The sequence below is a fragment of the Hylobates moloch genome, unplaced genomic scaffold (assembly GCF_009828535.3).
Source record: "Hylobates moloch isolate HMO894 unplaced genomic scaffold, HMol_V3 SCAFFOLD_1, whole genome shotgun sequence".
Lineage (NCBI taxonomy): Eukaryota > Metazoa > Chordata > Mammalia > Primates > Hylobatidae > Hylobates > Hylobates moloch.
The window spans coordinates 90,628,781-90,644,842 of NW_026652276.1; the positions used below are offsets into that span (position 1 = coordinate 90,628,781).

At 43.7% G+C, this 16,062-nt stretch overlaps 1 protein-coding gene across 3 annotated transcripts in view; it reads left to right on the forward strand.

The window, feature by feature from the left end:
• Positions 1 to 961: 961 nt before the first annotated feature.
• The window catches only part of CACNB4 (calcium voltage-gated channel auxiliary subunit beta 4), a 283,651-nt gene continuing 268,550 nt past the window's right edge, over positions 962 to 16,062 (forward strand). The window contains exons 1-2 of one of the 3 annotated variants that reach the window (XM_032755717.2): positions 962 to 2,447; positions 2,991 to 3,074. In XM_032755717.2, coding sequence (XP_032611608.1) covers positions 2,385 to 2,447; positions 2,991 to 3,074 — 147 coding nt within the window. In that variant the 5' untranslated portion in view covers positions 962 to 2,384. Of the gene's footprint in view, positions 2,448 to 2,636; positions 2,765 to 2,990; positions 3,075 to 16,062 lie in introns of those variants that run through there. The other 2 variants (XM_032755722.2, XM_032755718.2) reach the window with 2 other exon arrangements.

Here is a 16,062-nt window from a genome sequence, read left to right on the forward strand (position 1 = left end):
CTGCCGTACTTGCTTAGAACTTAGTCTCAATAACAGGTAGCCGGGGGGAGGATGACAAATGCTGATGTTTTGTCCCTCCTAGGAAGCTGACCCTCCAACTGGGAGCTGAAGGGTGAGGGAGCCCTGTGTTCTTGGCTGCACCAGTATAGCGTGGAGTTTCCCTCTCTGAGTTGGAAGCAGGAAGAGAGTGAGTAGGTCTTGGTTCAAATACCTCAAGCTCACTTTTCTTACTGGGTTTCAGTAGGTTTTCTTGAATAAATGTTCCTTCATTTGTTGTGCACCTTTAGGACCATTTTTAGAAATTTAAATGGTTGTGTATATATGTTTTTATAATTTTCACCAGTTTTGCTTTGAGCTGGGTGTACAGGGCTTCTCATGTTGTTATGCCTCTATGGGTTCTGTTTCAATAACTCAAAGTCAGTGAGAATTTGGACAGTGGAAAACCACACAATTCAAAGTCCAGTGCTCACATAGTAATTTAATATGCACACACATGTATCAACTATGAAAATGGCTCAGAACTAAATACGGATTGGGTTGACAGTAACTAAAGTAGGGAGTCCTGCATGGTTAGACCTACCATTCCCCATAAACTCATGGAGTATCTACTGTATGGAAGGTATAGGAATAGAAGATAAACCGCTAAAAATCTGTTCTGAAAATTAGGAGATTTTCACAAAAACAGAACTAACAAACTAATAAACTAAGGCAGCCTATTGTAAGTGCCCAGAGAATACATGCTCCAGTTTTTCAGAAGCACAAGAATTATGTGGGACTGGAGTGGTCAGAGAGGATTTCTGTGGAGGAAGCGTGAGCTGAGTCCCATTTAGAGGAAAGGTAGGATTCAGCCGGGTGTGTAGGTTGTTGGGAGGGCATATTCCAAGGAGGCATGCCAAAGCAGAGGTGCTCAAATGTGATTGTATTTGGAATACTTGGGTAATGATGACTAGACCTGCCTGCTTGCTGGAATGTTTGTATAGAGAGATCAAGATGGAGAAATGAGATGGAGAGTGATCAGAAATGCAGGAGAGGCTGAGTTGTTGGACCACGGAGTTTGGACTTTATCTGAGAGAAGAGTGACTTGGGCAAGATATTTTAGGAAAATGGTTTTGCCTGTAGTGTGTAGATGGAATGAAATCTCTGCGTGTGTATGTGTGCATGTGCATATGTGCACATGCACCAGGAAGCCTGGAGGCAAGGACATTAGTTATAAGATTGTTACAGAGGTTTGGATTAAGTGAAGGGATTAGGAATGGAAAGGAAGTGTCTAGTGGATGGTAAAATATAACCAAGACCTCAGTAAAGCCAAGCAATTGTTAAAATAAGCATGGTAGTTGTGTCCATAAACATAAAGTCCTAGAATGCAAGCTGATTTAGCGATTTGAGATAGTAAGTATATTTTAATTTAAACGGAGTCTGTTTATTTTTGAATTTGCATATACTTTTCTTCCCTCTTCTTATTCCTCTGTCAATACCTCGCACTTATTCTTCCTCTCCGCAATCCCTCTCTTTTAATTTGATCACGAATTAATCTCTTGTATGTATTTACAGGAGGAAACCAATGGCAAACGTTGTGTATGGTTGCAAGGATGAGTTTCTCCCCCTTGAAAACATCCATCTGCATAGAAATGGAAGGCACAGTGACCAACTCTTGCTTCTTAGCAGGTCTAACATGACCTTCAAAACTCCTTAGGACATACTGTTCTTTGGCGGAGCAGCATCTCCCGTCAGACTCAGGCTGGCTGGGTTTCCCACGGCTGCCTGGATGTATGTGACTCGCAGCTCTAAGGATGGAATTGCCAAAGCAATACAAAAACACGGACGAAAAGCAAGCCACAAAACCCCATGCCTTACACAGTAGGCTGATGAGTGAAGTCGCGGAAGGTGGCTCTGCTCTTGCCCTTTTAAAATTCCAGTGCAGCAAACACACACACACCCGCTCGGTTCTTCCCACTCCCGCCACACTGCACCAGCTTCCGTCCCCAAGTCCTGATTCATGAACCGTGCCACCTTTGTCTCATTTTAAACTGTGCAGACTATTTTAATCTTGCCACCCCCATCCCAGATTTCCCCCTCCCTTCATCCTCTGGAAGCTCTGATGTAAAGCGCTTGCTAGGTGGGAGAGCGCTTCTCCCAATCCGCTCGGGTAGGCGAGTTTCCGAGAAGCCCCCTCCCCGGGACCCCGCCGCGAGCGCGGGGGAAGCGCCTCGGTCCCTTTAAGGTGCCGCGCTCTCCGAAGTGCGGGCAGGGAGCCTGGGCGCCGGCGCGGGTCCTGGAGCCGGGTGGGGAGGTCCTGCGCCCTCCCCCTCCGCTCGCAGCCCAGCCTCGGGGGCCAGCCCCCTCCGCCCACCGCACACGGGCTGGCCATGCGGCGGCTCTGAACGATGTCCTCCTCCTCCTACGCCAAGAACGGGACCGCGGACGGGCCGCACTCCCCCACCTCGCAGGTACCGCCCCCTCCTCCCCCTCCTCCCCCTCCTCCTCTTCCTCCTCTTCCTTCCTCACACCTCCTCCGCCGCCCTAGCGCGCCCCGCCTTCGTGCCGGGCGTGCGGGGCCCCAGTCCCGGGAGTCGGCGGCCCCGCTCCCCCCACCCCTCCTCCACGTCCCTTTCGCCTCCCGCTCCTCCTCTTTCTCCTCCTTCTCTTCCTCCTCCTCCTCACCCTCCTTCGGGTCTCTGCGCTCCCGCTCCGGAGCCCGCAGCCTCCCCCAGCGGATGCCGGGGACTCGGACCCCGCACCCTGAGAGTCTTTGTTAATGGATGTGGTGGGTGCTTGCGGGCTGCTCTTCTCGAGCATCTTTTCAGCCGTCGAGGCTTGCAGTGGGTGGGTGGGGGTGGGGGCTGTATTTGGGAGTCGCGGAGGAGACTTGGGTGCGGGCTCTGGGGGACCCCAGGGAGCGGGTCCGGAGGCGGACTCCAGCCGGGGGTGGTCGCCCCGCTCTGCGCTGCGGTCCTCACTGGCTTCTCTCTGGCCCCGTGTGTCGAGTCCAGGTGGCCCGAGGCACCACAACCCGGAGGAGCAGGTTGAAAAGATCCGATGGCAGCACCACTTCGACCAGCTTCATCCTCAGGCAGGTACGAGAAGGAGGCGGGAGACCAGGATGGGGAGGAGGTCGAGCGCGCTGCGCGGGGGTCCTGGAGCCGGCCGTGGCCCCCACGTGCGGGAGCTGCGGGTCGAGCCCGCGCGCGTCTCTTCCCGGCCTCGGCCGGTGCTCGGGCTCGGTCCCTCTCCCTCTAGCCTGGGCTCTTGAAGTCTTCGCGTCCCGGCGTCTCCGCACCGCCCCGGGAAGTTAAGTTTGTGCATGTGTGTGGACAGTTCGGTGGGGACCTGGCTTAAGTCAGGGACGTTGAATTTAAGAGCTGGAAATATGTCTGGTTGCACCTTTGGTGCGTGGAGAAATGTCTTTAAGTCGTATAACTCGACCTAGAGTAACCAGACCCCTCGGGGCCGGGGACCTGGTTTGATTCGAGTTGAGAGTTAGTGGTTTCTTCTGTTTTGTCCTAATTTGAATACTCTTATCTGTCTGGATCTTGGGAGAGATCGTCAAGCTCCGGTCAAAAGAAAGACACTGAGCAGAAAGTTTACTCTCACTTTAGGACTGCTTCTTGGATTCGCTTAATTAGGGAAAGACAGCCGTATCTGGTTAAATAGGAATTAACGAAGGCCAGCACTCAGCTCCCGGTCTAGGTGCGCCTTCACTTCGTGTTTGTTTTCTTAGTGCTTGCTTTCTCCCGCGTGGTTCTAGTGCGAGTTGTCTGTGCTCGGGATCTCCAGATCGCTGGTAATGCTCAGTGCTTAGGTGCCTTTCACCTTGGCACAGGAAATTGGTCCTCAGTTTTCCAACTGTCCATGTGCTGTTAATGAAACCACCCCTGGCTGCTGGGTGCTAGAGAGATCATGCAACAGTGAGTCACCTTGATCTTTCTTTGGAACAGAAATTGTCGGGGTGTGTCCTAGGTTTCGGGTGACCTAGGAAGACATTGGTCATCGCACCAAGAGGCTTTTATCCCAGGTCTTCCTGTGAGCTGCTGGAGTGACCTTGAGAAGTTCTTTTCTCTCTAGGTTACTCAGTATTGTGTAATGTGTTTTCTAACCTATGATGGCAGCTCTGGTGTTTCTTTAGTGATTATCATCAATTTAAACATATCAACGAGGAATGGGCTTTAGCCTCAAAATTGAACTCAGACCTCTCCTAAAAGGGTCTATAAAGCATATTTAGATGATATTTATTATGCAGAACTTCACTTTCTGCAGAAGCGGAAATTTTGACTACCCTTTAATTCAGTGAGCACTAAGCATGTACATTATGGAAATAAATGCATTTTGGATTCCGAATTCATTCTAAAAGTGCATTCTATCCCCTTTGCAGTACTTAGATTATGTATTTGATAAGGCAAACACGTTGTTTATCTTAAAAACATTTTTCTGTTATGCAACTGTTTGAGATCTTGCTGGTGTTTATTTTGTAGGTGCCTATTTTTAGTGGTATTTCATTGTTGCAAATTCTTGGAAATACTAATTACATAGCAGTTCTTTCCATAAGCTGTTTGACTAAAACTTTTGAGTTCATCTACATAACTGCACTAATGCTTTATTCTTTCTTCCAAGCACAAACAAAATAATATTCTAATATTCTTATTCTTTTCTCAATTTATGCCCATAACTGATTGAGATGATGTATATATAAGTTCTTGTAAAGCGTGCTGCTATGTGCTGGCTTAAGAAATGTTAAAAGTATTGCATGCTAAATAATTTTGGGAATAATTTAAAGCAAAGTAGATTTTTTTGAATAAATATATTTCATCTATGAAATGGTAATTCATTGGTTTGATTAAATGGTCTAATTTAAATTCAGGAGTTAATTGTTAATTGTATTATATAGACAATCTTATTTTTCAGCACAAAAATAGTACTTAATTTTTTTTTTTTTTCCAGACGGAGTCTCACTCTGTTGCCCAGGCTGGAGTGCAGTGACGCAGTCTTGGCTCACTGCAAGCTCTGCCTCCTGGGTTCACTCCATTCTCCTGCCTCAGCCTCCCGAGTAGCTGGGACTACAGGCACCCGCCACACGCCCAGCTAACTTTTTTGTATTTTTAGTGGAGACAGGGTTTCACCGTGTCAGCCAGGATGGTCTTGATCTCCTGACCTCGTGATCCACCCGCCTCAGCCTCCCAAAGTGCTGGGATTACAGGCGTGAGCCACCGCGCCCGGGCTGCTTAATTTTTATTAGCACTTTACAACTCATTAAGTATCCTACACATGATCTCATTCAAATGACATCATACAGACTTCTGTATTGGCTACAATAAAAATAACTGAGGGATTTACATTTCTTTGATGAGAAAAAGAAAATGATTACAAATGCAGCTTAACAATAACTTTCGGATAAAATTGAAATCACCCAAATGCCAAAAAATATTTTTTATGAAAGCGTAACAGCTGCTTATGTTAACAGAGCCTTGGGCTGGTCACAGTGGCTCACGCCTGTAATCCCAGCACTTTGGGAGGCTGAGGTGGGCAGATCACTTGAGGTCAGGAGTTTCAAACCAGCCTGGTAACATGGTGAAACCCCGACTCTACTAAAAATACAAAGAAATTTGCCAAGCATGGTGGTGTGTGCTTGTAATCCCAGCTACTCGGGAGGCTGAGGCAGGAGAATTTTTTGAACCTAGGCGGTGGAGGTTGCAGTGAGCCAGTATTGCTCCACATTACTCCAGCCGGGCGACAGAGCAGGACTCCATAAAACAAAAAACAAAAAACAAACAAACAAACAAAAACAGAGTCTCATTATTTGTAGAATGACCAGTGATTTATTGATATTTGAATTCTTGATACATTGGAGTGATGAAATTTCTTGGTGCTGTTTCACAGTCTGTGTGATGCTTTTGAAGAAGATCGTGGAATATAAAAAAAAATTGCTAATTTCTTTGTTGTATTATTTACAAAAATATGGAGAAAAGCTTTCACGAAAAAAAAATTGATGTGTTACATTGGATGGGGAAGACTGGGCTGTTGGTGAAGCAGAGAAGGCAGTTGGCAAACTCACGCAATAAGACAATATTTGTTCTTTGAGCTTGTTAAAAAGTTTCAGTGTTTGTGAGAATATATATGCACATATGTGTGCACGCACACACATGAACATTTGAATTGGCTGGAAAACAAGCAGACTGAGAAAGAGAGCCTGCCTCCACTCTGAGGACTGCTCATGAAGCCCCTCAGGAATCCTTGACCTGGTTTCTGGCCAACAAGATTGCTGGCCTCCACCATTTAGGAGGGATGGAGGTTTTGGAATGAATTCAGGGAGCAACTAAATGGCTTCTTTGAGGAAAGGTGAGAAGATGAAGTACTTTGCCACTGAAAGGAAAGAAAGCTAGGAGTGACCCAGAAATGATCTTCAAAGTATACACAAAGGCTTTCTTTGGAAATGTGATGAAGTGTTCTCACTCTTCATTGGGGATGAAACTCAAGAATTGGCCCAAATTAGAAAGGAATGATGTTTTACAGCAAGACCTTCCTAAGAGTGTTGCCATCATTGGAGTGGCTTTGCAAATGAGGCTGTAGAATTTTCTTTCAGGAGAGCCCTTCTTACAGGCTATTTATGAATGGATTATCTAGTCATGTTTTAAAGTTTTAGGAAACACTTAAGTATTTGCTATGTGCCTAGCACTGTGTTAGATATTGTAGGGGAGGAATGAAAAGATGGATGAGACACAGCCCCCGTACTCAAAGATTTTTATAATCTAGCAATGGAGACAGAGATGTCTACAAACAGTACAGTGACATGTAACAAGGAACGAGAGGGCGGGCTCAATGACCATGTACCCCGAGTATCTATTATATACCCATAAGTATATCTACCCATGGGTGTCACTACACATACAGTTTATATGGCTGAGTACTCCAAGTTAGTACTCTTCCCACTGGGGTTTGAAGAGAAAATCTGATCAGAGTGGGAGTAGTTTGTTGACTTTTCCTTGTTAAGTCTACTCTTATGAGGCCAGCAAAGTCATACCTGGCCTGGCCCCTACCTGATTCCAGCCTCATCTTGAGTCATGATCTCTTAGCTCTGGACACAGAGCTTGAACACACTATTCTCCCTCTTGCCATTGGTCCTTTGCATATGCTGAGCCCTCTGTGTGGCAGGTTCTTGCCCTTCCTTCTGCCTAGTTAACTTTTAATCTTCCCTGAGATCTGGGAGTTTAGTCTTCACTTCCTCTTCTAAGCTTCCTGATAAAGTCAGTTCCCCAACTAGGGGCTCCCAGAGGGCCTTGTGCCAGTTTTCAGTAGCACCACCACTTTTATTTAGCATGTACTTAGATTTCTCTGTTACATTCTGTCTCCCCATCCATATGAGTTCCACAAGGACAGGGACATGTCTGCATTTGATCTTTGTGTCCTCAGCATCTAGCATACTATATGTTCAATAAACACACACTTGAATGAATGAAGCAGTAGATGGATGGAGGACTAACTTGATATATTTTAGGCATGAGGTTCTGCTCCAACATTAAATGCTTTGTTTAGTGGGGAGAAATTGCCTCCTAACCTCCCCCAAAACTCTGTGGCTTGAAACAACAATAATTTTTTATTTCTGTGTACTAACCAGACAGTTCTACATTGTATGATGTTATATGGGCACTGGGATGGCTGGAAGGTCCAGAGTAGCCTCACATATGTGGTTGGCAGTTGGTGCTGGCTGCTGGCTGAGAACTCAACTAGAGCTTTTGGCAGGGGCTCAGTTTTTCTCCACCTGGGCCTCTCAACATAGTTGCTTGAGCTTCCTGATAATATGGTGGCTAGGTTCCAAGAAGTGAAGGCTGAAGCCACAGCTCTCCTAAGACCCAGTTTTGAAAGCTACACTGTATCACTTCTCTTGCAACCTCAAGTCAAAACAGGTCCAAGAGCCTGCCCAGTTGCAATGAAAGAGAAAACAGACTATCTTTTGATGGGGTGCAACAAGGTCACATTATAAAAGAGCATATGGGTAAAAACACACACACAAACGCACCCACACACAAACACACACACCGAAAAACAGCAAGTCAAATTCAGTGCCAATAGTATAAACAGGAATTTAAAGATTATTCAATTTATATAACAAATTAAACAAAAATATATGTTGATTTCAGTAGGTGCCAAAAAAGTATTTGATAAATTTTGTAAGTTAAGAATGGAGCATATCTAGAGGCACATGATTTTAAAAAAAGAAGAGAAGGCAGCTCCCTAAATCTAATAAAAATTATCTACTAAAATCCACAGCAAACATCACATTGAGCAGAGAAACTAGAAACAATATATGTATGCAGCAGTCAGTAAATGAGCAAATAATGTACATTGGGGCCCTCTTATCCATATTTTTGCATTCCCTGGTTTCAGTTACCTGTGGTCAACTGATGTCTGAATGTAGGTGAGTACAGTACAGCAGATATTTTGAGAGTGAGAAAGAGACTACATTTCATATAACTTTTATTATGGCATATTGTTAACGTTGTTCTATTTTATTATGAGTTGTTATTGACCTCTTACTGTGCCTGATTTACAAGTTAGACTTCATCTTAGGTATATATGTATAGGAAAAAAGTTACACAGATATATGTGTATATATATATGTAAATGTATATATGATTTGTCAGTATCTGTAGTTCCAGGCATCCACTGGGGTCTTGGAGTGTATCCCCCACGATTAAGGGTGGACTACTATATATTATACTACAGAGTACTATTCAGCCATTAAAGAAAAAAATGAAGCCACCCTGCATGTAATGATATGGAAATGCATTTAAGACATTCATTTGAAATGCATTCAAGTGAAAAAATTAAGTTACAGAATAATGTATAATAATATTTTATTAAAAAAAGAGCATGTGGAATGGAAGATATGGTTGCAGCCATTGTTGGAACCATCTACCTTGGAGCAAGGAACCTCGTATTTTTTAAGGTATGCTAATCAGATGATCGTTACAATAATTCAGTGAACTGCACTGTATTTAGAGATCTAAAACATTCAGATTTTTAGGTTGATACTAGAATAAAACAAGTTGGCAAACAAATTCTTTGGGTTATAATTTGAGCACCAGTTATAGATATGTTTTTCTGATGAAATGCAAATTCATCAACAGAAGGTATATGCTTTGAGCATAGCTCTAAGAATAATCATATGCCTACAGGCATGTATATATGCAAAATTTATCCATAAACTTAGAATCACAGAATTTTAGAACAGGAAGAGATTGCAGAAAGAAAATACTTCAGTCTCTTTTTTCAGATGAATGAAACATAGGCCCAAGGACATAGAGGTCATACGAATAGATAATGGTAGAACAGACGCAAGGGATCCTGGCTCAGACTCTACTGTTTTTTTTTTCACCACAATCCACTTTATCCCTGAATAAACAAGCCAAACACACAAACTCACATAGGTGTGGATACATGCAAGGACATATGGAGCTTATTCCTCTCAGATCCTGGAAACGTTCTGAATCTGCGTGGTTGCTGTGAAGAACCATAGCATCAGTTAAAGAATTTAGAGACTGTGGTTTCTTCCCAATTCTATCATGGATGGAATTTTTGCTTGCTTGGTTAGCTTCTTGTAGGATTATTCCTTCCACCCTCCAGTCTTCTACCAGTTCCTCCCGTTGGCTGAACCTCTCTGGAAGCCCACTGACCTGGGATTCTGGGAAACAAGCTGCAGGCTGTGGCCCCCTGAGATAGAAAGTAGAGCAGCGGAGCGGGAGGAATGGATCTGAGGGAAACAGCCAAGGAGGGGCACAACCAGTTATGTTTGTGTTTATTTTTGTTTGAGAAGGAGTCTCACTCTGTTGCTCAGGCTGCAGTGCAGTGGTACAATCTCGGCTCACTGCAAGCTCTGCCTCCTGGGTTCTTGGGAGGCTGGTCCTGCCTCAGCCTCCCAGGTAGCTGGGACTACAGGTGCATGCCACCGCATCTGGCTAATTTTTGTATTTTTGGTAGAGACCGGGTTTCACCATGTTGGCTAAGCTGGGACACAACCATTTTTATATTTTAGCTGCATGGAAGACAGTAGTGAATCATTTTCATCTGCAAAGTTGGAAGTTTTTACTTGCTCTGTAAGTAGACCTTCCTTGCTAAATGGTGTAATCCAGTTACTTTAAAAAGTTCACACTTATTTCCTTTGTGAGTTTTTTGTGCAATGAATCTTCCCTTGCTCTGACAAAGCAAGAAAGAACTCTGTCCCTCTTGGCAAACTGTGCTTCTTCTTGTTTTGGGGCTTAAATAAATTGAACTGAGCTTACGAAGAAAGAAATCTAATTACTGGGCAGCTAACCCGTTAACCAGTCATTTTTACTTATGTCTGAGTCTCTGTTCTTGATGGATAGAATTGCCTAAATTTCATTTCACTTTTTTTTTTTTTTTTTTTGGGGATGGAGTCACACTCTGTTGCTCAGGCTGGAGTGCAGTGGCGTGATCTCAGCTCACTGAAATCTCTCCCTCCCAGGTTCAAGCAGTACTCCTGCCTCAGCCTCCCGAGTAGCTGGGATAACAGGCGACCGCCAACATGCCTGGCTAACGTTTGTATTTTTAGTAGAGATGGGGCTTCACCATGTTGGCCAGGCTGGTCTTGAACACGTGACTTCAAGTGATCCACCTGCCTCAGCCACCCAAAGTGCTAGGATTACAGGTGTGAGCCATCACTCCCAGCCCTAAATTTCATTAATGTAGAACAAATATTTATCCTTTAGTTTAGAATGGTACAATTTTATTGAAACTTAGGTAAGTTCTGATTCAAGTTTTAATCTTTCTTTTTTTCTTTTTTTTTGAGATGGAGTTTTGCTGTTGTTGCCCAGGCTGGAGTGCAGTGGCGCAATCTCGGCTCACTGCAACCTCCGCCTCCCAGGTTCAGGCGATTCTCCTGCCTCAGCCTCCTGAGTAGCTGGGATTACAGGCATGTGTCACCTCGCCCGGCTAATTTTGTATTTTTAGTAGAGACGGGGTTTCTCCATGTTGGTCAGGCTGGTCTCGAACTCCTAAGCTCAGGTGATCTGCCCGCCTCGGCCTCCCAAAGTGCTGGGATTATAGGCATGAGCCAACGCGCCCAGCTTCAAGTTTTAATTTTTCTAGAAAATTATAGGAAGCTGTGTGGAAATGTAAGCTGAAAATGATTTTGGCTTTGGCCCTCTCCCCTTAATTGCTCCACCTGCTGCCCCAGACAGGGTCAACCCTGGATATTAAGGAAGCAGAGACTGCCCTTTCGAACAAGGTTTAAACAAAAGGCAATGCTATTTAATGGGCTTCCTTTGGCCACTCAAATCTGGATCTGACCCATCTTTCCTGGGTGTGGTCTTGGCATTGTCCATACTCATCTTCCTCAAAGCTTGGCCCATTTTTGGTCTCATTTCTGAAGCTCTGACTCAGAATAAAGCATCAATCTTAACCAGGGTGAGCAGCTTGCGACTCACTCACATTCATGAAGACTCTACAGACATGTGGAGAGTGGGGCATGCAGGTCCCATTCTGCTCAGTAGCTCTCTGTGTTTGGCCTCTGCTTTCGGTTTTTCTTTTTTTCTTTTTGAGACAGGGTCGTCTTCCTTGCAGCCTCAACCTCCTGTGCTCACGGGATCCTCCCACCTCAGCCTACAAGTAGGTGGGACTGCAGGTGTGCACTACCAAGCCTGGCTTTTTTTTTTCTTTTTTTTTTTTACTTTTAGTAGAGATGGGGTCTCACCATATTGCCCAGGCTGGTCTCAAACTCCTGGGCTCAAGCACTCCTTTCACCTCAGCCTCCCAAAGTGTTGGGATTACAGGCATGAGCCACTGCACTTGGCTCTGCATGCTTTTAAAGCCATATTTTGGAGGAGAGAGCTTCCTAGACAGTGCCATCTCTCTATTTGCTGTCCCTTTGCTGGAGCTTTCTTCCCTGCAGAGTGTGTGGGCCGAGAATGGGTGACAGGCCTCAAAACACGTATCCTCTGAGATGATCCTTCAGTGGGGTGAGCCTGGTGTAGGCTGAGCTTCTGGACTGTTTTTCACTTCCACTGAATCCAGTGTGTTGCACAATTATTTCCTTTGTGGGCCATGGCAAGACAAAGCTTGCAAAGCACTCTTTGACCACCCCCGGGAACACACTCTGCTATACCTCTGCATCTTAGAATACATCAATGGGTAAGTCTCAAGAAGAGCTGGGCTGTTATCCCCAACAAACCCTAATCCAAACACACTCTGGTCGAAGCAGTCAGTATTGTCCTGCTTTTGCACAGTTGCCCTTGTACTTCATGAACCAGGAAAACAATGAGGCGAATCCAGTGCTCTTCATTCTATAAGAGTGTCAGTTCTGAACTCGACTACATGGACACATCAGGAATTTCACATGGATTTAACCATGTGTACTGTGAGGAGAGAGGAGGGCACTCAGGGAGGTAGGACTGGAAGTAGAAGCCCGAATTCATGAAAAAGCTGAATTATAGATTCAATTTTAAGGGAATACTGTAGCTTTACTGCTTTCAAGTAACAATAATGACAAGCTGTGTGCTAGGGCACCCTGCCTTCAGAAATAGATGAGGCTGATTTATTATCATCTGGCTTGAATATAAACAGTGCTTTGGAATTCCTTAAAGATAGTTCTCATTTCGAGTAGTAAACATGTGCCTTTGTAAAGTTCCTTATTTTCTTTAATGTGTCTTTTCTTATTACACACATAAATAGAGCAGAGGTAATTACTTGAATCTGAAGGGATGGCATTCATGATCTGAAAGCATTAGTTAGGTAAGGGCTGTAAAACTTACTCGATGGCTACTGAATTTTTCTGATCATCTCACTGTAATCATTTGGATGGCAAATCGTGTCTATTTCATTTCTCATTTTCTGTTCTGTGTTGATGGATGTATCTTTCTCTAAGGTTGCAGTTTAATTGCTGTTGTAGTATTTGTTTTGGGAGTAAATATTTTGTAAACCTAAACTTGAAAAGAAATATGCATTTCTGGGTTGTAAGATCACTAGAGGTGGTTAACTTTTATAGCGCTCACTGTGTCCACATATTATGATGAGATTTTAAAATTCCTTATGGAAATTTTTTTTAGCAGTTTCATTGATAACATATGGAAAATCTAGCAGTAATGGAAATGCATAGTAACTTATGCAGATAAATATGTCATCTTCCTTTTTTTCTTCTTAAATGGCCCAATGCTATTGCTAACAATTCAATGCTGATTAGTGTTTAGAATCGAACAGGTGGGTAAAATGATCATTGTTACCAGTAGAATGTTCCTTAGTCACTGCTTTTTAATTTGCCGTGTGTGTGTGTGTGTGTGTGTGTGTGTGTGTGTGTTAAGTGGGGAAGGCATTCTTTTTTTCAGGCATGTCATAATCTAATATTTTCATGACCTGGAGAAGAAACCTATCCCTGTTAGCAGTCATTCTGCATCCTCTTCCCCACCTCCCAGCCCTAGGCATCCACTAATCTATTCTCTGTCTTTATGGATTTGCCCACTCTGGACATTTTATATAAATGGGACCATAAAATAACATGTGGTCTTTTGTGACTGGCTTCAGATTTTTTCTTTTTCTCTCTCTCTTTTTTTAGACAGGGTCTCGCTCTTCACCTGGGCTGGAGTGCAGTGGCACAATCACAACTCACTGCAGCCTCAAACTCCTGGGCCCAAGAAGCTGGGCCCAAGCTGCCTCAGTCTCCCAAGTAGCTGGGACTGCAGACGTGCGCCATCATGCCTGGCTATTTTTCTTATTTTTTTGTAGAGATGGGGTCTTGCTATGTTGCCAAGGCTCAAATTTTTTCATTAACTAATTGTTCACACCAGCCTGAGAAGTTTCAGTTATAGCCCCTGGTCTAAATGTGTAGATGTTGGCGTGAGGATAGAAAGGGACTTGCCTTTCCTTAAGTCAGTGTCAGAGATGGCTTTTCAAGTCACAGCGTTGAATAGGATGGATCATATTCTTATTTATTTTGGAGCTTCAGTTTCAGCTCATAAAGCTGAATGTGTTTTTTTGGCAAAATTCTTTTTTTTTTTTTTTTTTTGAGATGGAGTCCCACTCTGTTGCCCAGGCTGGAGTGCAGTTGTGCAATCTCAGCTCACTGCACCCTCCGCCTCCCAGGTTCAAGCGATTCTCCTGCCTCAGCCTGCCAAGTAGCTGAGATTACAGGTGCGTGCCACCATGCCTGGCTAATTTTTGTATTTTTAGTAGAGAAGGGGTTTCACCATGTTGGTGAAACCACCAGGCTGGTCTTGAATTCCTAGGTGATCAGGCCTTGGCCTCCCAAAGTGCTGGGATTATAGGCGTGAGCCACCATGCCTAGCCTTTTTTTTTTTTTTTTTTTTTTCAGTTAGAGTCTCGCTCTTGTTGCCGAGGCTGAAGTGCAATGGTGCGATCTTGGCTCACCGCAACCTCGATCTCCCCAGTTCAAGCAATTCTCCTGCCTCAGCCTCCCGAGTAGCTGGGATTACAGGCATGTGCCACCATGCCTGGCTAATTTTGTATTTTTAGTAGAGACGGGGGTTTCTGCATGTTGGTCAGGCTGATCTCGAACTCCCGACCTCAGGTGATCCGCCCACCTCGGCCTCCTAAAGTGTTAGGATTACAGGCGTGAGCCACCGCGCCCGGCCACAAAACTCTTTAACCTGCATGGAAATCAAACCCCTGACCCTGGACTTCTTGTCTTCCTGGAGTGGCTCCCATCTATAGAGGGGGGTGGTTTTTATAATACGATGTGATCGACAGGATTAAAGAAAAGTATATGAACAATATAAATGGTTATTGTCATCATTTTCAATAATTTCTAGTAATAGAAATATCTTGGGTACTTACAATTCAAAATGCTTCCTTTAGTTTATCTAGATGTTCATAGTAACTCCGCTTTGGTAATTATAACATTTCTTCCTTGAGAAATACAATTAAGGAGAAAGCAGAGTGCTTGAGTTCCAAGCTAAATACAATATTTAAGGGAATTATTAGGTATATAAAACTGTGCTCTTTGTGTGGCAGGTGCTTCTCAATTATATTTGAGTACTTCCCTGGGGGACAAAAGTCAATTACCAACACAGTCGTGTGGGAGAGAAATAGGTCAGCTGCATACATTCTTTGCTAATTTCAGAAAGCTTGAGGGTTGATTTAGTTTGAGGATGTGTTTTATTCTTTCTGTCTCAGGACTCTGATAGGGAAGGCTCTGTTTTTCATGTAGTAGTGATTGTCGTATTCATTTACTTTATTACAATATACATATTTCTCTTGATCATGTAAAATGAAAATTAAACTATATCTAATATCTTTTTAAAAACTGTCAAATCTATATTGTAAGAGAAATGTGTACCATGGATATTACTGTTATGACTATCTGTACATTAGTAGAGACACTGAGGGTGTAAACCAACCCAATCAAAGGTAAATGTCATATTTACAAGAATTTTATTTCCCCTCTTTAGTAAGAAGACACCAAAGAGTGCTAATTGTTGAATAAAAAACAAGGACCTTGGTATGTTTTCTAACAATTATGTTTTATTTATTTATTTTTTATTGTGGTATAATAAATGTAATATAAAATTTGCCATTTTAACCATTTTAAAGTATAGGTGCAGTAGCACTCAGTACATCCATTGCTGTTTTTTTTTTTTTTTTTTTTTTATGGCTGCAGCAGGTTATCAAAAAGACAGTGCAGGCAGGCAAAACGTATGTCCAACATATACATATGTTAAAAACATCCGCCATTATTGTGGCCTCCCTCCACAACTGTGGTCTTATTTAAAGCCAACAACAGCAACACAAAGCCAGACCTTGGAGTGCCACACCCAAGTGTGAGTTTGGAAGTTGAGAAGGGAACAAGCTGAAAGGAAGCCAGAAGAACTATGGAGACTCGCCTGGACCCTCACAGTGGGGATGGGAAGGTAGGAGTGGGAGGATGAGGCCGCCCGGGTTAGTTCTGCCCCCAGATACTTGTTTTCACACTGCCTGACTGCTTTTCTTTTTCCTCCACTGTCTGAAGTTCAGAGAGTTCCAAGATGATTTGGGTTAACGAGCAGCCTATTTTAAAAAGATAAATGTTCCCAGGAGTCTTTGGAGGCTCTATTCATTCATACATTA